Source organism: Rhinolophus ferrumequinum, chromosome 2 (assembly GCF_004115265.2).
Source record: "Rhinolophus ferrumequinum isolate MPI-CBG mRhiFer1 chromosome 2, mRhiFer1_v1.p, whole genome shotgun sequence".
Classification (NCBI taxonomy): Eukaryota; Metazoa; Chordata; class Mammalia; order Chiroptera; family Rhinolophidae; genus Rhinolophus; species Rhinolophus ferrumequinum.
In genome coordinates, this window is record NC_046285.1 from 47,883,318 (window position 1) to 47,907,996 (window position 24,679).

Here is a 24,679-nt window from a genome sequence, read left to right on the forward strand (position 1 = left end):
TAAATAAAAGGTAACTACAAAACAAAATTCAAACAGAAAATGTTACTAAGTTCTAGCTAGATAATAATGCTTGCCAAGGCTCTTAATCCGAGAGGCCCGCTCTTTCCTCATTGCAGTGAAATGGGGCTCTCTCTTTGGAATTACCAGGGGGATAGAAAACACTGTAACGGGAATGACATTCTCACTGTGACTCAGTGTTATTTAACTCAGTGTTGTGTGCCACCAGTGGTACGGGTCCTGTAAACACTGAACTGTACTGAGATATCACAAAGTGACTTTTCTCTCAGCAACTCTCATTATTCTATAGCTTTGAGGAGTTAAGCCCCTAGTCTCTTAGAGAATGTAGTTGCTTTTTGATAACATAATGATTGTTCAAGGAGTTATGAATTAATATCAGAAGTACAGTTTGATTCCATTAGCAAAATCTCCCAACTTCTCCTGGTTTTGGAAGTCATCTTCCTGAGTGGTTTTCTTGTGTTTGTTAGAGATTCCAAACAAAGAATTCACAAGATACTGAAATTTGATATCCAGAAAAACAGTGGACCCATTACATGTAATTCATGGTACTGGGCGTATTTATAAAGTAGAAGAAATAGTCCGGGGGGAAAAGTCATAGAGCTGCCTTGTTTGCCTGAACCAGTTTACTTATGTAGGTATGTCTACAACTGTAAAATAGTGCTTAACTAGGACCTTTTTTGCTACTCTCTCCTTGTAGGAGCATGAAGCAAAAGGAAGACAATAAGCTTATGGTATCAGGGATTTATTTAAAACAAAACCCCAATTCACTCCAATTGTCTGCCTCTGAGAAAAACTGCACAGAAATTTTGTGTATTCTGAGAGATACCCCAGGTACCGCATGATCCTAAATCAGTAAAATAAAATTGATTTATGTTTGGCATTTTGTACTTAGCCAGGAATGTGAAGTGGCTCAATTTAGGAAGGTTTTTGTAAGGTAATGGTTAAAACAAGAACATGTTTTTTTGTTTGTTTTGTAAATAGTTAACCAGAAAGTTGGAGCATTCTGGTTAATTGTGATTTTGCTATATACTGGTATTTTATAGTTCAGTTTGGTTCTTATCACTGAATTATTGAGTTACAATGTTTGGTATTTCAGCAATGTTTGGATCCATTCAGCAAGGACACTTGAAAACTCACCAGCTATCTTTAAAGGCTTAATTTGTTTTTTGGAGGGTGGTTTTGTTTTATCACCAGCTGTTTTGGATCAGGGGATGTTTACATCTTAATGTAAAAAATTAAAACCGGTATAAATAATGTTTTATGTATAAAAAAGGCTTTCTTTCATTATTTGGTGCGTGAATCTCTGAGTGTTTATATAACTTCCCTGCCTCTGTCTTGGTTGTTGCTAAGAAACCATGAATTTGGAAAGAAGTTTTTGCCATGAATGTAAAGAAGCCCTTAAGCTCTTGAGAAAGCGTCCCTTAGGCCTCCTGTGTATACGATAGTAATATCTTGCATTTGTAGTACATTTATACTTCTCAGAGCAAGTCTGCATTTACCTCCTCCTCATGAGTTTGTGGTTAGTGGAAGTAGTAGTTGCCTTCCTGTGGTGAAGGAGGAAACTGAGATAATCAGATGTCAGTGATTTTACCTGAGGTCACAGAGCTGCACACATACAACTTCTAATCTCAGCCCAGGGCTGTAATGGAAACTAACGCAGGTAAGTAAAATTATATTTGGGGACTGGGGATGCTCTTGGTAAAATCAAGGAATTGGGGACTTCTTAATGAGCTCAGGACTGCTGCTGCCAAATCCAGGTGTTTACTATCTTACTTCAGGTAATTCTGAAATACTGTTTTTTGATTAAGGGCAAAGATACTCTCTTTTATATCCTAAAAATAATGGCAGTATTTGCTTGTTGTTTGGGTCTGTATACCAGGCCTCCTTTCCGAAAGAATAGGAAGCACTATACCAACCAAGAAAAGATATATACAGTAATGTTAATAAAATGTGAACAGAAAGGGGAGAAAATCAAAGTCAATGAAAATGGAAGGAAAGGTGAACACAGTGCTGTTACCGGGTGTAAAATTGGACTCTTTAACTTGCTGGAAGTCGAGGCTGGAAGGGAACAAGTTTCCATTGCTCTAACTGTAAGTCAAAGCATACTACTTCCTCAGGAGAAACTTCTTCCTGATGAATTCTGGTAAAAATGTTCGCACTTTGGGGTCCTGTGAAATGCTCAAGTGAACGTAATCCTGAATTGTTTTATGTACATTTGCATATTGTGTTTGTTCCTTGGGTCCTCAGCTTATACAAGCCTTCAAAGACTTTCATATCAGGATTTTTTATGTGGTTTATAGAGGATTTTGTTCTCATAAGTAAGAATTCTTAAGCTAAGAACAAGTGTCCATGTTAAAGTTTGAAAATGCATTTGAGATAAATGCCTGGAGACATGGAGAATCTTTACCCAACTTTGTAATTTTATAACTTATACGAAGTGAATGTGCTATCCTTGGTGTAGGACATTTATTTTGTATTAAATGTATTTTTCACAATGGAATCTAGTCTGGAAAGACTCGTGGCTCCATTTCTATTAGGTCATGTCTGGAATCTCATTAGAGTCCTGATTTGTCAAGGCTCCACAGAGACCAGCTGTATCACATGAGCCTTAACCCCCGTCACAGAAATGCTTTCTCCTGAGGTTAGCTGCCCACCATACAGGCAGCTGCTGGGCCTTTATTCCAGAACGTTTACTAAGTAACCCAAGGACCCACTCGGAGCTGTTGGATTTCTGAGAGAGAGAGATTACCTTCTTGTTATTTTAAGACTTTTTGTTCACTTTATGATAAAAGAATAAATATTCCAAAAGCAGCCGCCACTCAGACCAAATTGTTCACTTAGTCTTACCACAAATTATAGGTCACCCTTCAGGGCTGCATTCTTTGTGTATGGTCAAACCTTCTTTTTATTTTTGTACTTTATCTCTAAGGAAACAGAGTCTTTCTACCTAAAAATGCTGTGATAAGTCAAACCTGATTTTTGGGTTAAACTGGCTTTAGTAATAATCCTAGCCAAAAGTTAATAAAAGAAACCCCTCCAACTCGCAGGGTTATTATGAATGAGTTTGTGTAGAAGGCTGTGGCAGCTGAGAATTTATATGACTGATTAGGGCTAGAGGGCCTGCCCATCTCATCAGTGTTGTGCGGCTGCTGTTGGGTGCTGGCATGTGGCAGCCTCCTGTGTGAGCACTGAGCTTTTCAAAAAGAAACAGTATGTGTGGCTGTCCCTCTCGTAGCATCTCTTCCTCCAGTGGCTAAGCTTTCTCTGTATTTCGCAGATGAAATCACAGTGAGGAAGCACTGCATGGGTGGAAGCCATGGGGTTTGTATCCTCCTTGCTTGCTAACAGTGGGTGGTGTTGACATGGGCGCATACATTTCCTTATGCAGTGGGCAGTGCTGGTGTGTAATAAATAGTCTCAGCACAATTGGAGACTGTAGGAAACTCAAGGAGAGAACAGGCTTAGTTCGCAAAGAGTTCCCACAATCAATACCCTAGCCTTACAAATTGTTCCTGATGTTTCCTTGGCAACAAACAGTATTTGCAGCCCAGCCTCACCCACGGCTCACATTTGCCCTTTTCTCCGGCATCCCAGGGCACAGCAACGCAAGTGTCACGTAGCAGAAAGCACATTCAGGCTCCAGCTGCCAGAGAAACAGGGCTCATACATTCCATTTCCCACGTGTTCCCTCAGCTCCTCCCAGCTCTGCCTTGGTTGCTTGGCTGCTTTGTGCCGGTGCTTTTCTTTGAGGCAGGTTATCAAGGACCTTGCCTAGAGGTGAACAAATACTATTCTGCCTTCATGCTTGGAATTCCTCCAGTGCCTAGGGCTCCCGTGTTTCCCCAAAAACAAGACCTGGCCGGACAGTCAGCTCTAATGCGTCGTCTTTTGGAGCAAACATTAACATAAGACCTGGTCTTATTTTACTATAATGTAAGAGCCGGTCTTATATTAATGTTTGCTCCAAAAGACGCATTAGAGCTGACTGTCCGGCCAGGTCCTATTTTCGGGGACACACGGTAGTGATAAGAATGCTTGTTAGCACCTTCTGCGGACCAGATCCTCCGCCATAGCTCAACCTTACGGCAGCTGGGCAGGAACAAGTGGGGACTCTTCATATTCACCTGAGGAACAAAGACTCACATTCAAATGTGGGATTCAGGTTTAAATGCTTCAGAAGTTGGTGCTCATTTTTCTATGCCACAGAGACTCAGAAAGAAAACTGTGTATGTGTCTGACACCACGGGCCCTCACTGTTGCAGCAGCAGTGAGAACAAAGTGACATGGAGGGGAAACGGCCCTGGGTCTGCTAAGCATGGCATCGGCAGAGAGCCTACTGAGGGTTTCCTATTTGTAGACGAAGCACTTGAGACTTCGTGATGTGACCACAGCACAGTGTAACCATGTGGTGGCACCAGGAGTTCAGATCAGTGGCACACAACTCACACCCTTCCCCACCATGTAAAGTTAATCTAGGCAACATGGAAATAAGTTCTAATCTATTCTAGATTACTTTTGGAATAAAAGAGACCAAGTCAGTGCTAACTCCTGCAGTGTCAATGTCCTAGACAAATAAAAGTTTCCTAAAAGTCCTACAACAGTGACAGGACAGATAGTTGCAAGAGGTATGCTGAACCCTAAGTGTGTCTGAGATTTTAGGGCAAGGAAGCATACGGTTTAGTCTTTGTAGTAAAACTAACTCATGAATTAGTGATTCTTGATAAAGAATGTTAAACCTTCATTGGTCAATCATATGTTACAAACATTGACTTTTTCTAGCTGAAGGCCAGAATAGATTGGTTCTTTGATATGAAGTGATTTTGTGGACATTTTGCTTTAAGTAGGTCCATATATCTCAAAACAAACGAAAAACAGAAGGTAACTATTTACAATACCCAATAGTGATTGAATTTGGAGCCAGATGCCCTGGCTCTCCCTTTTACTGGCATGTAGCCTCTCTACATGTAGCCTCAGTTTCCTCAGCTGTACAGTGGGCGTAATAAGAGCACCTTGGGCAAAGTGCTGTTGTGAGAATTAAATGAATCAGTGAATATAAAGCACTTAGAACAGCCCAGTACAGCGAGTGTTAGGACAGCATTTCCTGCCACGCTGTGGTCTCTTGCTATTCCTTTCAAGGTAATAAGCGTCGTTTAAATTTCAAATGCCCCACGTATAATAAACCATTGCACAAAGCTTTACAGACATTGCCAGTGTAAGCTAGGAGCCTGTAGAGCTGTCCAGCAGGCCGTAGGTACCCTGCCCTGGCCAGCCTCTGTGTGTGGCCTCTGGGCAAGGGGCTGGGGACCCTGGAAGAGAGAAGGGAACTGAGGAACCCACGCTGGCCAAATGCCTGCTGTTATATCAAGTGTTTTACATACAGAAGGTTATGTAAGCACAACAAAATCCATCTGTGTAAGGACGCAGGGTTAAGTAGTCATGTCACACAGCCTAGAATGGTAAACTGCGCTCCCGGACCGCCTTCTCTCAGGCCCTGGAACACTGTCAAACAGGGAGGGTGCCTCTGGGAATCTCGCCTTCTCCAGAGTGGCCTCATCGTCCTTTACTTCGAACATTCTAATCTGATCTCTCGAGCAGTCTTGGGTGACAGCCACTGTCATGCAGGGTGTCATGCAGGGACTCAGCTCCCGCTCCCCACATAAGAACGCAGGATATGGTGAGGCCAAAAATGAACACCCACGGAGCCCTAGATAGGGGAGTCATACCACTATATTCTCACTGGGGGCTGGGTTGGAGACACAGGGAGCAAACATCCGCCAGTACCCCATCAAGGGGTCTTCCTGCACCCCAGTATCTGGAGGCTGGGTGAGACGCAAGAAGTAGGTTCCACAGGATGTGCAATCAGCCGTCCAGTTTTCTATCTGCCAACTAATCCTCTGTGCTAGCTGCAATCTGCCCTGCTAACTGCAATCCGCTGTGCTAACTGCAGTCCACGCTTGCTCGCTCAGCCACCATCCGCTGCTAGCGTAGCCATGGCAGTTATATTAGTGGCCAATGGCTCACTGGTTACAGCTGACAGCCAACTAGTCACAACTGATGGCCATTTACTACCTGAGCCAGCACCTTTCCACGTGAGGCCAAGAGCCTGGAAACTGCACTCCTGGCTCTGTCCCCACACTCTACCCCTACAGGATCTCACAATCTACACAACAAACGTCTTCCACAAGGGAACCTGTGGGAGGAGTCTGGAGGTGAATGCAGTGTCCTGGACACAATCAGGCTCTCTGGGCACAGCCAGGGCTCTCAGGGCATCGCCACTTTCTGAGCACAGCCAGGGTTCTCGGCACCGTGCTGGAACAACAATGGCTCACAGCCATGGTACTTACACATTCTTGATGGCGCTGGTCGAGACAAAGGCGGCAAACATCCATCGGTTCCACTGCATGGTGATATGTTCCCAAGCAAACAATCAAGCGGTCCATCAAATCAGGGATGGAAGGCAATTCCCCATAGTCCACAGTCATTCTCCAGGGCTGTGCACTGGCCCCACAACGTGTGCCCTCTCCGCAGGGCAAGGGCTCCAAGTCCTCCCCAACCTGGGGCTGAGGGGCTCAACAAGCACTTCCCAGCCCACAGGGCTGCAATGATCTTCGCTTTCTCCGGCCTATGCTAGTTGGGGAACCGTCCAGGTCTTCCCACCCCTCCACGGGGGTGCAGCTCTCCGGCAGCTGCCCCTCCTCGTCTTCCCGAGACTGAGTGTTCATATGTATAAACTGCTCCATTACATTTTGTAGAGTTTGGCCGACACAATACCCTGCTCGCTGCTCCATTTGTCATGCAAGCTGTCATGCGGGGTCTCATCTCCCGCTCCCCACATAAGAATACGGGACATGGTGAGGCCAAAAAGGAACACCCACAGAGCTCTAGATAGGGGAGTCATACCACTAGAGTCTCGCTGGCGGCTGGGTTGGAGACATAGGTAACAAACATCTGCCAGTAACCCCAACAAGGGGTGTTCCTGCACCCCAGTCTCTGGAGGCTGGGCGAGACGCAGGAAGTAGGATCCACATGATGCGCCATCCTCCGTCCACTTTTCTACCTGCCAACCAATCCCAGTTGCTAGCAGCAATCTGCCCTGCTAACTGCAATTCGTGCTTGCTAGCTCAGCCACCATCTTCTTGCTAGCCCCCATTTTCTGCTAGCGTAGCCATGACAGTTATATTAGTGGCCAATGGCTCACTGGTTACAGCTGACGGCCAACTAGCCACAGCTGACGGCCATCCAATCACAGTTGATGGCCGTTTACTACCCGAGCCAGCGCCTTTCCACGTGAGGCCAAGAGCCTGGAAACTGTACTCCTGGCTCTGTCCCCACAGCCACTCTAGTGCTCACCACTCTGTAAGGGTCCCCAAGAGTGTGTGTGTGTGTTCTCTACATTAAGGGAAGTCAGGGGTGGGAAGGCAGCTAGCAGCTTTCAACTCGCAATTTGGAAATACATAGATGCTGGAGATATGAGAGCCGAAGCCCCTCTTGAAAAACACAAATGCAACATGGCTTTCAAAAGTTTAATCTGAAGCAAAATGCACCCCTCCAAAAAAAAAAAAAAAATCCCACATGAGCCAGAGAAATGACACTTTAGCTAACTGACAAAGTCAAAGCAAAGAAGCAAATTTTGCAAAATTGGAAAATAGTCTAAGTGAAAATAACCAGAGATGCTGCCAAACCAGAGATTTCAGGCAGAGCTAAATTAGAAATTGGCTGAGGGGGGAGAAAAGTGATGAGGTCCCAATGGATTCCAGTGAGAATTCTTTAAATTCATGGGCCTAATGGACCAGGGATGTGAAAGGGGCCTTGGGGAGGCATATGTGCTCACCCGGTGAGGGGTGGCTCCGCTCTGCTCACTAGAAGCACATGGGCAGGTGCGGGTTGGGCCTGGCAAGCCTGTGGGGCCGGGATACCTACTTGCCCTCGGCTGTAGGTGGATCCTCTTCCTGCTGTTACAGCTGTTCTCCCATCCCCCGTCTTTCTGGCCCCTCTGCTCGCCCTGTGAGCCCACACTGACCGCCACACACCCCTCTGCACCCCATGGATCAGAGCCCTTGATAGGAAAGGACTCCTGGCCGTGCTGCTGTCATGTACGGCAGCTGCTGCTACTGACGTGGTGTCTGGAGGGGGACAGAGCCATTGCCAGCTCGGCGTGAAGGTGACCTTCCCACAGATCGCCCACGGCACGATGCTGTCATCTCATTTGTCTCAGCCTTTGGCTCCAAAATCTTAAAATCCTAATTCGATTGCTTGTTTGCACCACACATGTGGTCTGGCACTGGAAGACCAGATAAAGAGTTCCATGATTATTTAGAATCAGAGAAGCCAGAGGAGGAGGAGACCTTGGAGATCAGCCGCTCCAGCGGCCGCACCTGGCTTTGTTCTTGTCTGTCTTGTGAAGCAGTGACCCTGCAGGTTTCCAGGAAGGAAAGATAGGCAAGAGGACAGCAAATACCATATTTCTCCTCCCAAGACTGAGAGGAGAGACACCACCAAAGGGCTTTTTTGAAAAAATCTTGGAAAAGAAAAGCTATCATAATTGGATCCTGTTTCATCTATTGTCGTCCTTGAGGCGTGGCGAGCCCTCGGTTCTGCCAAGGTCATCAGCACCCCCCCAGATGGGCACGCTGGATGGAAGTCCCGGTGGGCTAGGGCCACAGCTTTTGTCCCCGAGCCCTTCTCCCACTCCCTCGGAGGCCTGGGGGGCAGCACGAGTGAGGAAGTGTGTGTGGAGGCTCTTTATACAGTATGCGGACATCCAGGTGGCGGCGGGCGCATGGTAGTCTGGTCTGCTGTGCACTCCGCTCACCCCCAGCCGCACAGGGAACACCAGCCGGTCCAACCCTCCTGACACGTGTTAAGTGGTGCTGGCCACGGCCAGTGTGGCCCAGCCTTCTCAGTCCCTTCCTCCTACTGATGACGTGTGTGGTGTTTATTCTCTTCAATGTGGAGTTGTTTCCATGTAGACAAATTCAAAGCTGTGGGTTGTCCGTGTTTGTCCCTGGCGTCGTATTTCAGTGGGAATCTGCTCAGCGTCACTTTGAGCTGTACCTCCCAGTGCCCAGTGCGTCCCTGCCCTGCACCGAGAGGAGCTCAGCAGCCTTTTCCGCCCATGGGCAACTCACGGCCAGATGGCAGCATTACGGAAAACGCCCAGGTGTTAGCATGAAAACTACAGCTCTCGGCATCAGGTAACTGTACGCCACCCGGGAGATACTTGATTTTGGAAAAGCTCGGTACCCGTATTTGTAACTTTGAAAGTCTAAAGTGCCATGGCCACCTGGTGAACACCGAGCTTCCGCCCCCCGGGTGCATCAGGCTCACGGCCCAGCTCCCCTCTGTGACCACGTCGGCACCACGGTGGCGGAAGCCCAGTCTTGGTCTTAGTGGTCTCTGCGGTCAGTAGGCATTAAAGACGTGTGCAGAACCCAGCTCCCCATCAATGGCGTCTTTTCTAGTAAGTTTTGCTAATTAACTGGCTAGTATGGATATGCTTTTGGAAAAAGCGTAACTCTAAGGGAGGAAGAAAGTATGTTCTCTGGGATCAGCTCCGTGGAGATGGGGACAGACGGGCTTAGGAAGGTTCTAGGCGCGCTGCTTTGTGGTCCTGCTGTGCCAGCGTGCCCGTGGTGTCCTCAGCTTGCTCTCCACTACCCACGGCAGGCCGGCAGTGCTTCGGCAGTTGTGGCTCCCACCTCGGCAGATCGGCCCCTGAAGTTTGGCCTCTCGTATCGTTTGGTCTCCTTTTCTAACTGACGTACCCCAGCCTGAAAAGTTCCGAGTTCAACACTAGTTCTGTGCGGTTACATCCTTCACCACCCGCATTTGAAGTCCTAGTGATGTCCCTTCTCTTTGGAGCAGGCCTGCCTATGCCCCGCGTGGCCATTGCTGTGATGAAGCCATTGAAGTCTTTCTCACTGGCTCCTTCATTTACACGCGTGTGAAGCCTGTCCGAGCCCCGAGCCCCTCTGGTCTTATTTCCTGAACCTGCATTCCAATGGCTGGGCAGGCAGGAACTGCTGCAAAGGGCCCCCTGCCTTGCTGCCACCGTTCCCTTCCTCTGTGGGGAAGGAGTGCTGGGCATGCAGGAAGTTACCTGCGTGGGCTTAGCAGACACTGCTGCTTTGAATCCCATCTGTTACTGACCAGCTCTGGGGCCTTAGGCAAATAACTCAGCCTCTCTGTGCCCACTTCTTCAGTGAAATGAGGTAGCCAGAAAGATGAAACGAGATGATGTTTGTATGGTGCTTCTGCCAGTGCCTGGTACACAGAATGCTCCATAAATGGTAGCCCTCGTTACTAGCTATCCGGGTCCAATTGGCTTACCTCCAGCCCGCATCTCCTCCCCTCCCACGTTCTTTGGTCCTTTCAATGATCTGTGTTTTCTCCTGTGTTTTCCTCTTTCCCTCAGCATAGAAACATGTTTGGCTCACCTGTTTTAAAAACTCCTCCCCTAGACCCTGAATCTTTCCTGGCTGTATCCTCCACCCCTGTCCTCCCCACATCCTTCATTCCTCAGCCTCTTGCACGCCAGCACCTGCCCTCCAGTCCAGTGAACCACTCTTGCCAAAGTCACCAGGATTCTCGCACCCAGCTGCCACAATAACTGGTCTTCAGTGGCCATTCTCCCCAGCCATGTTCTGGCCCCCACTTAGGAGGCCCCCCAAGGCCCCCGCTCCAGCACCCTCCCAGGGCTGAGTGCACTGTCCTTCAGGCTGGACCTAGGACCCCAGCCCAAGCCACAAGTCAGACCAGGACACATGACCAGTGAAAGTGTTTAATAGTTAAATTATTTAAATAGACTTTTCAATTTCCATGGGAAATCATAATCGTATCCATTTTGGCAAGAGCAGGAATAAAAGAGTGCACACCCCTTAGAGGGAATGAAGAGCTAGCACTGCACGTTGTCACCAGTCACTGCTGGGAGGGGGAGGAGGGGCCCCCGCAAGGCTGGCGGGTGACGGGGGAACATGGGAGGAACTCAGCACACACACAGTTACTCAGGTTGGAAACAGAATGAAAACCCAGCACCACTGGTGAGTGATGGGAGGGGCAGGGGACTGGAGAACATGAGAAAGCCGACCCCCAGCGATGGGCACGAGGGCCGATGCAGAACTCAAAGGACAGAGCAGCAAAAGCGCCGACACACTCAGGCAGTTTTAGGTCCATAAGCTTTGCTTCTCAGAGCTGTGTTCAAATTGGGGTGGGCGATGGTGTGTGGAAAGGGGAGGCCAGTTTAGTGTCCAGTGAGAGGTGGTGCAGGTGGGCCTCAAAGGAACGTTTCAGCAGCTGGGATGTGGCTGCCACCTCACCTCCTTCGAGCTCGTGTTGGAGGTGAAAATAATTCTGCCCTGAGAAGCAAAAGATCTGGGCACAGGCCCCAAGGATTCTGTTTGAATTTATTTCTATGATAATATTTTCCAAATGCCCCCCTCACAGCGTATAAAAATAGAATTTTTTTTCCTCTGTGTATTTAACTGTTCCCTCCTCAAGAAACAAAAACCAAACCAAATTTCTGCTAGCTTTACCCTGTCGACTCTGAAGCTGGGCCCTCCCTTTCCTCTGGTTTGCAGGTAGAGGACACTACTCCCCACCCGTCCCCCCTGAACCTGAGGGCTACACAGTATGTCCTCAAGCCTGAGGGATCATCTCTGAGAGAGCCACCTTGGCTGACTGAGAAAGCCAGGCAGCTTCCAAGGGCCACTGCTGAGCCCTCTGCAGGCAGCAGACGGCTGGTATCTCAGGGAGCAGAAGGGTGAACCGCGGCCACGCTGTCTGCTGCAAGTGGACGGCGCGTCCGTTGTTCCAACTCAGCCTGAGATGGGAAAGCAGCCTTTTGTTTTCTTCTTACCATGCCATTTGCATTTTACTTAGGGGAAGAGATGTGTGTGTTTGTGTGTTGTAGAGAGAGAGATGGATGGGGTAATGTGTCCATGCACCTTCCTCTTGAATCTGAAGGGATGGTACCCCAAAAGGACATGCTCACTGCTCTGGCTGGACCTGGGGAAACCCAAAACTGCCACATCTGAATGAGGGAAACAGACGTCCTGTATGAGAGCAGTTCCATAGCGCGCACACACACACACACACACACACACACACACCAGTACACACATCGACGTACGTACAGTACAAATGAGCACACACCCTGCTGTGCACAGCTGTGTTCTAATATAGAGAATTTACAAAATATAGAATTTGGTATATTTGTTAGATCTCCAAGGTTTTCAATAATACAAAATAAAAAATACAAAAAAGACAAGTCGGGACCCCCGCCCCCTCTCCCCAGTGGCAGCCTCAGTAGCTTGTGGGTCTCTTACACGCATACAACTAGCATGGTCTAAAGAAGGGCACAGAAACTTGTTTTGTTTTATTTAATAAATATTTTCCTTTTCTCAGAACCACCACTCCTAGCTTCGAGTCCTCCTGCCCCCCCCCCCGGAAATTCATTCTGTTCCCCTCAAAGGGGCATTGACCGTGTGTGCAGATGTAGGAGGGGGACTGCAAAGGAAGCCAGTCCCTCCAAAGCCAGCACTGCTACCGGACGCTCCCTTCATGGAGCAGAGACCTGGCCTCTGTCTGAACTTTCCAGGCTCACAGACAAGCAGATGCCTCAGGGCCCCTAGGCTCTCGCGAGCCAGAGTCACACTGCCTCCCCACCCCGAGACGGAGGCCGCTCCCTCAGCCCTGCCGTCGAGCGCTGGGCAGCCAAACACCCATCGATGCGCCAGCAGCTCTTTTCCACCCGCGTTGCAACAGTGCCCGTTAGAAAACTCAAGATTCAGGTTGAGTCTAGCGGAGTCTTCTACGGAGGGAAACATCTTTGGTCAGCTTGGTGCTCGCAGGACGCTGGCACCCCCGGGGCCTGGGACACAGGCTGCTGCCCGCCCACAAAGGCAGAAGATGCGTCTGGAGTCAAAGTGGCAAATCTCACCGGCGTGGCCCCCTGGGCTGGAGCGCAGGCTTCCACCTGCCCGCCGGCACACAAAGAAGCCGTTTCATTTCTCTGGAGGCCAGGCTGCCTGGCATCACTGGCTGGCAGCTGCTAACTGAGCGGGGGCCCTCCGTTGAGGAAGTAGGTCATCATCTCTCCTTTGCCCTTGACCTTGACCACACCCCGGCACTCCAGCTGGTATGTGTTGGCAGCCAGCACCTGGTACATGTCCGTGGTGACCTGGGGAAGCAAAGGAGGAGAGAGGTTAGGCCATCGATGACCTGAGCTGTGAATCTGCCGTCGGGCAGAGCTGCCTGACTGCCCCTGACAGAAGGGTGGGTGGTGTCTCCCTGGCTGGGGCTCTCGGGACAGACAATGGCTTATCCAGGCCAGTGCCTCTTAGTGATGAGCAGAATGACAGCACCCACCCCAGGCCAGGCAGTGTGGAGAGCACCTTTCACGTGCTATTTCAGTGCTACTCAGAGTGTGGTTGCTTGTCACTATCTATGACAAGGGACGTGTGGAGGCTGAGCGGAAACACACGGCAGCTCTCATAGCAATCTGACCAAGCACGTGACCAAGGTCTCACACCCTGACAGATCAGAAACAGTTTTAGAAAGTGGTTTTTCACCACAGAGCATCTGAGAACCACTGCTTATCTAATCTATGAGGTAAGCACTATTATCTCAGGCTCAGAAAACCCATGTCACTTGTTCACGGTTACACAGCTTATGACTGGCACAGCCAGGGTCAGGTCCACAGTGAAGTGCTCATCTCTCCTTCAGCCTTTGGAACAAGGGGAATTCACAGGTGGCTTCAGCGATGACACTTTTGCAGGATGACGGAGAAAAGCAGGGGTGATGGGAGCAGCGGTGTCTGAGTGTCGCCAGCACTGCCCTGCCAGCCACCGACAACACACCTACTGTGTGTCCTGGCCCAGCCTGGCTGCCAGGCCAGGGAGAAAGGGGCCAGGAATCTCTGGATGGGCTGCTGGGAGGTGACCCTGCTGTGTTATGAAGTATATTCCGTGAATGGTAAAGCCCGAAGTACAGGGAGGTTCTGGGTCAAGGTGTGCTTGCTGACAGAATCCCTCACTCCTGTCATAGGTGAGGTTAGAAGCTCTGCAAAGCCATATGCCTCTCTCCTCAGTTCCCGTCTCCTGTCCCTTCTCCTTTTGGCACAGGGATGGAGGTGAGGCCCAGCAGACAGGATGTACAAGCCAGCCGGGCAGGAGAGAAAAGTTAGGGGACGTTTAAGCGGGGTCAGTGTGAGCAAAGGGCCATGAAAAGAGCACAATTGGCACTTGGGAAAACTGAGGCCCGGGAAGCTAAGCGACCTGTCCACAGCCTCACAAGGAACTAGGGGTGTGTGGGGTGCAGGACTAGAGCCCAGTCCAGGGCCTCTCTGTTGTCAGACGAGAACAGAAAATCAAGGAAGGCTGAGAAAAACAAAGAAAAGCAGCTGAAGCATTTTAGGCCTGGGAATCACAAGCGCCAGCTGGCAAAGAATGAAGGGAGGAGAAAAAGTCTCTGGGTGTGTGGCTGGGCCCCTTGGCTGTTGGGGCTGGTGGATGGAGGCACCATCCCAGGTCTGGTTTTCCTGAACCAGGCCCTGAGTGCTGCGGCTGCATTTGGCGAGACCGTGCTCTCTGAGCCATCTTTGTGTCCCGCTGTGGGCCTGGGTTACGGCGTTACCACTCCTGCTTGGTGTGGGCAGCTAGCCTCCCGGCTCTATCCCCCAATACTTTCTGTGGCCAGTAGAGGGCTTTGCACAGACTGAGGATCTGTCCAAGGTACTGAGGGCCTGAAACAGTCGTGTTCTCCAAGCTTCCGAGACAGCGCCAACGGGCCCAGCCCCCTCAAACTTGGCTGCAGAAATTCTGACTGGGCGCTGTGGGCAGCTTGCCCCAAAGACCACTTAGCATCAGACAGAGGCCCCGGTGGGGGGCGGACTCACCTGGATGCGGTCAGGCACACCGGTGCTGTCCATGCGGCTGGCCACGTTCACCGTGTTGCCCCAGATGTCGTACTGAGGCTTGCGCGCCCCAATCACCCCGGCCACCACGGGCCCGATATTGAGCCCTGCAGGGGACAAAAGTCAGCACGCTCGTCAGGGCTCAGACCCACACGTGCTTGCATGTCATTCCTCCCTCTGCACGCAGCAGCTTCTCCCGCTGACTCCTGGCCTGAAGACACCCTGTCCTCCAGCCCCGAGGCAGTGCTTAACCCTGCGGCTCCCGCGTCTCTGTTCCTATCAAAGGCTGACAACTCACGACCACAGGAACCGGCTCACACACCCACTGCTCCTGCGTCCTCCGAACCCAGTCAGTGCTCAGCTCCTGCCAGGTTTCCGGTGACCTCTGATGCCACCCAGTTGCCCTCTCCCTCTCAATGGCATGTCTTCACCATCAATTGAGACTCAACATACTAGAACTGGCCCTTTTCTTCGTCCTCACTCCTATCTTTCTTTAGGAGTGCCACCATTCTTGCTCTTCGAACCGGCTCCTGACCCATCCTTCTCTTCCCTCTCCAGGTAATCCTACCCTGGGCCTCTGAGCGAGGGCAGGGTCACCGCAGCGACCCCAGGCTCTCCGTCGGGCTCCTGGCGCTTCTGCCCTCGTCTGTCCTTCCCGATCTTACCAAGGCGACACTGAGCAGCATCTCCTCTGAGACTGTGCTGTGCCGCGCTCCACCTGAAGTGCCCTCCCTCCTCTCCAGGCAGAACCCTTCCCTGACACATCTGGCCCACCTGGCATTCTCTCGACCTTTTCTGTCCTGTCTCCCAGCCCAGGATGCTCCCTCCTATTACATTAACTGTCTCATGCTGAGTCTTATTAAACCTCATGGCTGCTTAATTGTTTCTTCTGTGTGAGAGGAAAGGGGCAGAAGCTCCCCAATAGGCCCCTCGGGCCACTCAGTCAGATGTGCCATCGGTCCTCAAAACTCTTCTCCCATGACCCTCCGTTTTGGTCCTGTCAAGCCACGTGTAGCTTTTTACCCCACGTGCTATTCCTAGACTGGACTGTCCAACTCACTGGCCCAAAGCCAAACTTCCCAGTAAATATGTCTGGAGTCTGGAGGAAGGGCTTTGCCTCACATAAGGCTCCCAAATGCCTGCCCGTCTACCTGCCACTCAATCCCCAGTCCTGGTCTGATGAAGGAGTTGAGGCAGCTTACAAAAATACAAATCAACATCAGTGGAAAAGACAGGGTATAAGGAAAACAAGAATGGCAACATCACGAAGCCAAGCGTGAAATTAACACAGAAATGCAGGCTGTATATCAGGTGAAGCAGGCCCCCCAGTTGGCTCTGGTCTGAACTTTCTAGCAGTCAGTGCAAAGTGAGAATCTGGTCAAGTCCACGGGCACTAGGCCCCCAGGCTAACACAAACAGCTCAAAGGAAAAGCCCAATTCCAGACACTCAGTCAGAACAAAATGTCTCCTGAGGCTATTAATGATCACAAGATTGATGGCTAGTAATCCAATATTGCGGTTTAATGTGCTCATTTTGAGAACTGAAGTACCAGTATTTTTGTTGGTGAATTACTCTTGATTATTTTTTAAAATGTGACATCTGAATCATTTATGGCTTGAGACATGCCCAAGTTTGATGATACATTTTGAAATTTTGAATAGAAGGTCTGCTCTTTCAGAAAGCGTTCTTTACCTCCACAGTCCACAAGAGGAGGAGGGCAGCAACACTTGACAAGGCCAAGTTTCTACTGCAAAAATCACTCACCCTGGAAGCCTGGGCATCCTGGGTAAAATGCGCGCTAAGGCCAAAACGAACTGCAGAAATACCTTGACCTTTATGGAACAACCCACTCAGAGGTGTCATTCTGAAATCATTTTGTGGATACAGGAGGGTGGCGCAATGTGTGGCTCTGTCGACGTACATGTGTTTTCACTGTGCTACTCTTTCCACTCTCCTGTAGAACTGAAACTTGTCAGAATAAAAGGGTGAGGATAATAAAACAACAAAATTAAATACAAAAGAGGGAAAAAAATATACAGGTTTTTGGTTCAAAGATTTTCTGAACATGTAGAAAATGGCCTGAAAGTGACTGAAAAGTGACCCACGGCCTCTCCTCAGAATCCCCCCTCTCCACGGCGGCCCCCATCCTGGGACATCACCCTCGGCACCTACAAAGTGGGGGCCCCTGACAAAGGAGGAGTCCCGGGGTGATACACGGGCTTGACTTATTACCACCTCCTCACCGTTTCTTTCCCCAGTTTGTATGGAAAAGCTTCCCAGCGCCTAGAAGATTGTGCTCACACACAGAGAAACGACTTAACACAGCGCTAACCCTGCAGACCCATCGTTTTTTAAGGTTACTCTTCTAAAATGTTGAAATATAATCATTTCATTGTCAATTTTACATGATTCTTTTCATGTGTAAGTTTTTAAAACGATTTCACTATATTTATTTTGCTAACAATTTTGTGGAATATACGTTCAATATTTTCATATTTTGCAAATTTAGTGACTTGTACCATGTTTGTATTTTTTGTATTTAAAATGTAAAAGTGTTTCATTTTACTGCTTTTCATTTCTACTGAATGAATTTGGGACACTTTTAAATGAAACACTGTCATTGAGTCACTATTAGTTGAACTAAAAAGGACTGTCATGCCCACGAGGCAGCCACCAGAAGGCCCTGTGCCCTTGGCACACAGCATCCCCCACAAAGCTTTTCAGGTAGGGACAGCCTGGGTCCAGCCAGGCCTTCCCAACGAGTGGTCGAGGTGGGAACTCAGAAAGAGGGTGTCCTGTGCAAGTCACCCACACACCAACATGCAGAGGAGGCACCTCCAGCTCCAGGAGGAGTCTGCAGCGAGTGATGGGTGACCCCCCCGCCCACACCCTGGGGCAGGGAGGCACTGTGACATCAGCCTCTGCTTGGACAGGCTGTGGGGTGGGGGTGGGGGGAGGAGCCCCTGCAAGCCCTCAGCACTCCCGGGCTGGCTCACCGATCTTCATCTGGAAGTTGTTGAAGGAGTGCTCGTTGATGTACTTCATTTGGTCCATCAGCTTCATGGCGAAGTCGGCCAGAGCTTTGATGTGGGTCTTGCCCACTTTGTCGTAGGTGGAATCATTGAGGCCAGAGGCGGCCATGTAGGTACTGCCGATGGTCTTGATCTTTTCTAGCTGCCTGAACCGATCCTCGCTGATGATCTGGACAGAAGGAGGCCAAACCTGGGTCACCCTCCAGTCTGGGCCCTGAGGTCTGCAGGGAAGTACAGCACCGTGGCCCCTGGCATCTCCCCAGTTCTCGCAGTGGATCCGTCTCCATCACCAGCTCAGTGCCAAGCCTCAATGCTTCCCGACAGGGCCAGGCCTCCTCCAGCTTTCACTCTACGGAGTGGCTGTGTGCTACTGCCCCCCCCCCAGAGCCCCCAGGACCAGGTCACTAATCACCTCCTGGTCTAATGCCCCCAGGAGGGGCTGGTGGCCATCTACCCCTTCGCTGGCTCACATCCCCACCCTTCCCAGGGAAAGCTCCTCACCTTTATGCAGCGGGACACCCTTCTGCTATCTCTAGGACCTGTTCGAAGCCCGCCCAGACCCATTTCAGCCGACTCCAATGAACCCACTTCCCCACCATCTGTGGGCTGCTTCGGACACTGCCCCGTCCCAGTTCCATCCTCCCTCTCCTGCCTGTGCTCCATGCCCCAGGCCCTGGATTCACACTAGGGCTGTCCCTCTCATCCTCACTACACAGTGAGCTCCCAGGGGCGAGGTGGCCCTACTGGCACAGTATCCCCAGTGCCTGGCACACACACGCTGCTCAACAACGGTGTGATACACGGATGAAGACATGGCTTTGTTTCTGCCTCCACTGTTCAGGGATTTGCGTCTCTGTCCTGCCTCCTCCCTCAGCCTGGAAATGCTTCCTTCCTGTGACTCTCTCCATGGCTAGGTCCCAACCTTGGGACCCTGTCCCGTCCTCAGTGGCTTGAGGGGAAAAGTGGATGACGGGAGTGGTTGGAGAGTCAGCTGAGCAGGGCCTTGCTGAGCAGCTGAGGTGCACAGATTGCAAATTCAAACTGCCTGGGCTGAAACCCCAGCCCTGCCACTTACTGGCAGTGACCTGAGGCAAGACGCTTCACATCTGTGGGCCTCAGTTTCCTCATCTGCAACATCATGCTAGGGGAGGGAATGTATGTGAGGGGCCTGCCTAGAATGGTGCCTGGGGCACCCCCATCAGGGCTCCGGAGGTCACCGTTCACATCTGGTGACGGGTGAAAGGGGGCATGAGGTCTCTTTGCATCCCTCCCGCTCTGGGGACTGAAGTGCCCCCTGCTTCCCACCTCGTCAAAGTCAGCGATGATTTCGTTGAGCAGCCGCAGGCACTCAACACCCTCGTTGTTGGCCTCCAGCTCCACGTAGAACTCGGAGAAGTTGGCGATGGACGCGAACATGACCGCCACGCACTCGCAGGACTGGTAGTAGAGCTCGTCATTGCGCCGCTCGCGGGCCAGGAAGTGGGCGGCCACGTCCTTGGGCAGGATGTTGTGCAGGAGCCGCCGGTTGTAGGCCTGCAGCTCCTCCATCTCCTCCTTCTCCTCCGTGGCCTGGGACAGAGGATCAGTCAGAGGGAGGGGCAAGCGAAGCGCTACTTAGGGGACAAAAGTGAGAGCCGCCCAAATGCCAGCGTGTGCCCCAGATTCCCACCAGTGCCCAACTTTCTTGCCTCTCTCTGCTGCCTCTACTTCCAATTTTCTATAAAGAGCATCTAGTACTTTGACCATCAGGAAAAAGAGAGATTTGTATCCAACTCTCTCCCACCGGCGTCACATACGAGGGTGTTTATCCTGAAGCAGGGAACCCGAATGGAAACAGGTCCCGGAGGAGAGGCCGAAAGGATCCTGTCTGCCCAAGACTAGAACAAAGCAGTAGGTTAAAGGGATGGTCCAAAATCACACCCCAAAGGCCCTCCAGCTGCCCAAGTGCTCCTCAGCTTTCCAGTGTTCTCTTAGTAGCAGGAAATCATCAGAAAAGCAGTCTGATAAGGGTCACTTTAATAGACTGACCCCGTGGCCATCTTCCTGGGTCCCATGAGAGCAGACTCGCCCCAGGGCCAGACACAGCCAGGCAGGGCACGGAGTTGCAGGTGCCCCGAGGTGCCACCCAGGACAGGATGGGGGCATCACCTTTGACTTTGTTCTTTCCCCAGTTTGGGTTCTGGATCTGGGTAGCTGGAGTTTGCGGTCACTCACCCTCCAGGTTAAAGGGACAACGCAGAGCCCTCGGGTCAAGAGGTCACTAACGGCCCATGGGCTGAAGCACAGAGGTAGGCACGCAGCAAGGCACGAAGGAGCCACCTGATGAGAGCGTGCGTGGAACACAGGGCACAGAGTGGGGTCTGCTGGCTTCTTCCCCCCGATGGCAAACAAAGTGTCCCCTTGAACTGGGAATGAGCATGTTGGTAAGGCAGGCAGGAAAACGGTCACCAGCAGGACCACTGAAAAGATCTAGCCAGCCTACTTAGACCTTCCCCAACTAAATGTGGAGAGCTTTCCACTTGACCACAACTCCAACCTCCGGGACGGTCAGGACTCCTTCTCAGGGACCTGGCTCTCCCGTGGGTGGTGGCTGCCTGTGGGGAAGCAGCAGGCACACCCACCCGAGGCCACAGGACCTGGGTCCAGCGAGGAAGGCAGAAAGCTCAGGGACTCCAGGCTCAGAGGCTGAGCCTTGCCTACCCCTCCTGGAGCCATCAGAAACATGGCCATTGAGGGTGGGTGTCATGGCTGCGGAAGCTCCTGGACCCTCAGATGTCAGGTGGGTCCAGTGGGCATGTGCTATCTTCCTGCCCTGGCTTTCCAGCGCAGGTGACTTTACTCCTGTGAAGTGTGACACTTTGACCACTTCCCTCCTCGTAAGTCAGGGCCACCGACTCTGAGCTCTGGAACACACGTGCCAGAGGGAGACATTTGGAGTGAGAATCCCTGTACTTCTCACAGGCTGTCCCACAAAGAAGCTGGACCACCTGTCTCTGAAAATGCACCAGGCTGCTCACAGTCCTGTTCCTGAGGACCGAGGAACACTCCAGCCCAGCAGGTGGCAGAAATGTGACATGTGCCTTCCCAGAGAGCATCTGCCCGAAGTGTCAGGCAGCGTGGCAGTGCAGGCGAGGCGGCCGGGATGCTGAGAACAAGGTTACCGATGGGAACAGAGGCCAAGCCCCCAGGCCCTGGCCAAGTGCTTCTGCCACATCTGGGGAACTCTGCGCCAAGACCTGTTGGGCTGCTGCCAAACACCGTGAGAAGCTTCTAGGCTTGGCTTCTGGCCGGGCAGGAAGGCTCAGGGGTGCACAGCCTCTCGCTGGTCCTAAAAACGTCAGTGCTGTGGGAGGGGAGAAGACTGGGCTCTGCCCTGAGAACTGAGACCAGCGGCTCGGCCAGGAAGGGGCCTTGCGTGTTCCTCATGCAGGTGCTTCAGGGAAGCTAAGGACCCCAGGCTTCCCCACCTCCCCGTCAGCACCCACCCACCCGCCATGACCACAGACCCAACAGCAAAACGGGCTGCTGGGCAAGACTAGGCGCGGAACAACAAACCGTACCTCACCCAGCCCAAGGACCTGCATCCAGGTGTTTATTGGTATTTACTTGATGTTGTCCCCCCTCCGCAAAGTCTCAGAGCAGGAGGGGGGATGGAGGGACCTGGAAGCATCGCGAGCCGCTGGAGAGCTTCAGGGCAGAGAGGCTGACACACCGGGCAGGTAGTGCTCACCCACACGTGGCCACAGGCCTTCTGAATCGTTTTTCAAAATGACAGTGTGTCTGTGTGTGTGTGGGGGGGGGGGCGGGGGTGTCCAGCCACTTCCCTCCTTCCTTCCCTTACACAGAACCCTCAGTGTCTGAAGAAAAGTGACCAGAGGGAGGGGTGCCACATGTGGCATGCCCAGATGCAAGAAGCAGGGTGGTGAAGAGGGGCGAGGGCATGGTGGGGCAGAGAAGGGGGCCGGCGGGGTTGGGGGGTTGGTTCCACTGAGCAAATGGGTGAAACATATGAAAGGTAACAGGAGCTGGGTTTCTCACTGCCAGAGATGCTATTAGCAAGCACGGAAGGCAGAGCGACTACAAAGAAGCCTGAGGTGTTGCGTTGGAAATGGAGGCACTGGTATAAACTCATGGTTTTAAACAGCAACAGAGAGATACTGGAGTAGTATCCATACATATGCATGTGTGTATACATACAGTTACTTATATGTTCACATACACTTACATATATTTCCTAGCTTTGTCCACAGAGAGGACCTAGAACACTGAGCTCCCAATCTTGGTTTCTGAAGACTGTTTTGTCCACGAAAAAGAATTGGAGCTCTTTGAAGAAATCACTGATTTCTGGGCTGGATCAGGGAACGTATATGATGACCCCGGGACATCGTCTTATGCCAAAAAGTGAGAAAATGCTCAAAGAATGATGGAGACATGTCAAAGAACACAGAAGCCAACTTGAAGAAACTCCAAATCCAGAACTGGAACATTGAAATAATGGGACAGATTAAAACCTACTGAATTCCATAGGAATCTATACGTTCATGCTATATAGATAAATGAGTGACTAAGTAAATAAGTGGGGAGAAGGAGGGTCTTCCTTACAGTAGAATGCCACTTAACTAATGCGGAAGGAATGGTGGACACGTGTCATCACTACCTGGCAGGCAGGAGTCAGCAATGGGTGCTGAGACCGCTGGGTGGAGGTTTGCTGAGGATCAGAATATGGGTGCTATATCGGAATTTCTTTCCACAAAATGTTAACTGAATGCAAAGGGGAAGATGGAGACCCGACAGTGGAGACCCGACAGTGGAGACCCGACAGTGGAGAAGTCTGGCAGATGCCCTCTTGAGTGGGGAGATCAAGGTTAAAGTCCCCGGGGTGGGACAGGTCAACGGAGTGGAGTCCCCATGTGATGAGAGGGCACAGCATCCTGTCCACAGTTTTCCTCCAAGAAGGTGTGGCCTCAGTCTGGACGTGGGAAATGTCAACAGACCGAGGCTGAAGGTCACACAATAAAAACCTCTTTAAGACGGGAAAGGACTGAAAGCAAAGGAAAGACAACTAAATGCAGAGTACACCCGGCTAGGATCCTAGGCCAGAATGGGGACCACTGGCAAAATCCGAACGGGCTCTGTGGGTGGTATGGTGCTCCAACAGTGTGGATTTCCTGACTGGGAGGTCATGTGGGTGTAATGGAGGGTGTGTCCTTGGCTTTGGAAGGCAGACACAGGAATTTAGGAGGGATGGGACATCACGTGAGAAGGTGGGGAGGGTGTAATTAAGCAAATGCAGGAAATTGGCTGGGGAATCTGGTGAAGGGACTGCTGGAGTTCTTTATAACTGTTCTTGTAACTTTTCTGTAGGTTTTAAATTATTTTTTTTAAAACTTCCTCCCCCCAAAATAAGATAAAACGGGGCTGGGGGAAGAGCGTGGGCATGGGGAGGTCAGGGAGGAAAGGTAAATAAGTGGAATGAACCTGTTTCTGCGGCCACACGTGGAGAGGACCACTAACAATACAAGTGCCTCTCGGGGCTGAAGACTCGCAGGGGAGTCACTGAGAATGACCAGTGTGGGGACAGAGCCAGGAGAGCAGTTTCCAGGCTCTCGGCCGCACGTGGAAAGGTGCTGGCTCGGGTGTAGATGGCCATCAGCTGTGGCTAGTGGGCCGTCAGCTGTAACCAGTGAGCCATTAGCCACTGATAACTGCCGTGGCTACGCCAGCAGAACATGGGGGCTAGCAAGAAGATCATGGCTGAGCCTGCAGGAGCGGATTGCAGTTCGCACGGTGGATTGCAGCTAGCAAGTGAGGTTTGTTGGCAGAGAAGCGGACGGCAGGTTGCAGATCATGTGGCTCCTGCTTCCTGTGTCTCCAACCCAGCCGCCAGCGAGAATATAGTGGCATGACTCCCCTATCTATGGCTCCGTGGGTGTTCCTTTTTGTCCTCACCACATCCTGCGTTCTTATGTGGGGAGTGGGAGCTGAGACCCTGCATGACACCAAGACTCCAAATCTCCCCAAACCCTCAGCACCGCTACGCGCTGGGCTGCAGCCCGAGGATGCTGGAGGGAACGGGAATGATTTGGGCATATGTGGGGGACCTCACACCCGGGGGCCTGGAGGAGGCTGATACACCCCTTCCTGCAGCAGAGGAGACACCCCCTCCCCTGGGTGTTTCGGGCCTGGGAGGTTCAGAGCCCACCAAGGCTAGCCGAGGCTGGGAGGCTTCAGCTCTCCAGGAGAGACCCACACCCAGCTTGTGGTTCATCCAGGTCTTTACCTTCAAGCTCCAGAGGCAGCACCTGGCTGGGGGCTGAGAGAAAGCCGCTGTTGCCTGAGTACTGCGGGGGGGACCAGGTGTGAAGGGGCAGCAGGTCACAGAAAGAGTCTGAATGGCAGGGTCACCCCTGGTTTCTACCCCTTTCTTGAGGTCTTTGCAACACAACTCAGGCACACCACAGAAACTACACGGGGAGGGCCTTCCTAGGGGCTTACAGGGAGAGCGGGGTGTGTGTGAGCAGAGAAGCGGAGGGACAGCGGCCCCGAGTCCCACACAGGCTGGTCAGCCCCTCGGTGAGAGCTGGGGCGTCCTGGGAGCTTCCCCAAGGGAGAGGGGTGTGAGAGCAGAGAAGAGGCCGGGCAGCTGCTCCCTGAGGAGACACAGGCAACTTCATACTAGATACCGCTGAGGTCCCTCCCCACTTCTGAGGGGCATTC

General features: G+C 51.4%; 1 protein-coding gene across 2 annotated transcripts in view; it reads right to left on the reverse strand.

The window, feature by feature from the left end:
* Positions 1 to 11,720: 11,720 nt before the first annotated feature.
* The window catches only part of ADCY5 (adenylate cyclase 5), a 151,851-nt gene continuing 138,892 nt past the window's right edge, over positions 11,721 to 24,679 (reverse strand). Inside the window, exons 18-21 of one of the 2 annotated variants that reach the window (XM_033121366.1) lie at positions 19,268 to 19,531; positions 17,927 to 18,131; positions 14,912 to 15,036; positions 11,721 to 13,195 (exon numbers count right to left, since the gene is read on the reverse strand). In XM_033121366.1, the coding sequence (XP_032977257.1) occupies positions 13,067 to 13,195; positions 14,912 to 15,036; positions 17,927 to 18,131; positions 19,268 to 19,531 (723 nt within the window). In that variant the 3' untranslated portion in view covers positions 11,721 to 13,066. The remainder of the gene's footprint in view (positions 13,196 to 14,911; positions 15,037 to 17,926; positions 18,132 to 19,267; positions 19,532 to 24,679) is intronic. The other variant, XM_033121357.1, reaches the window with a different exon arrangement.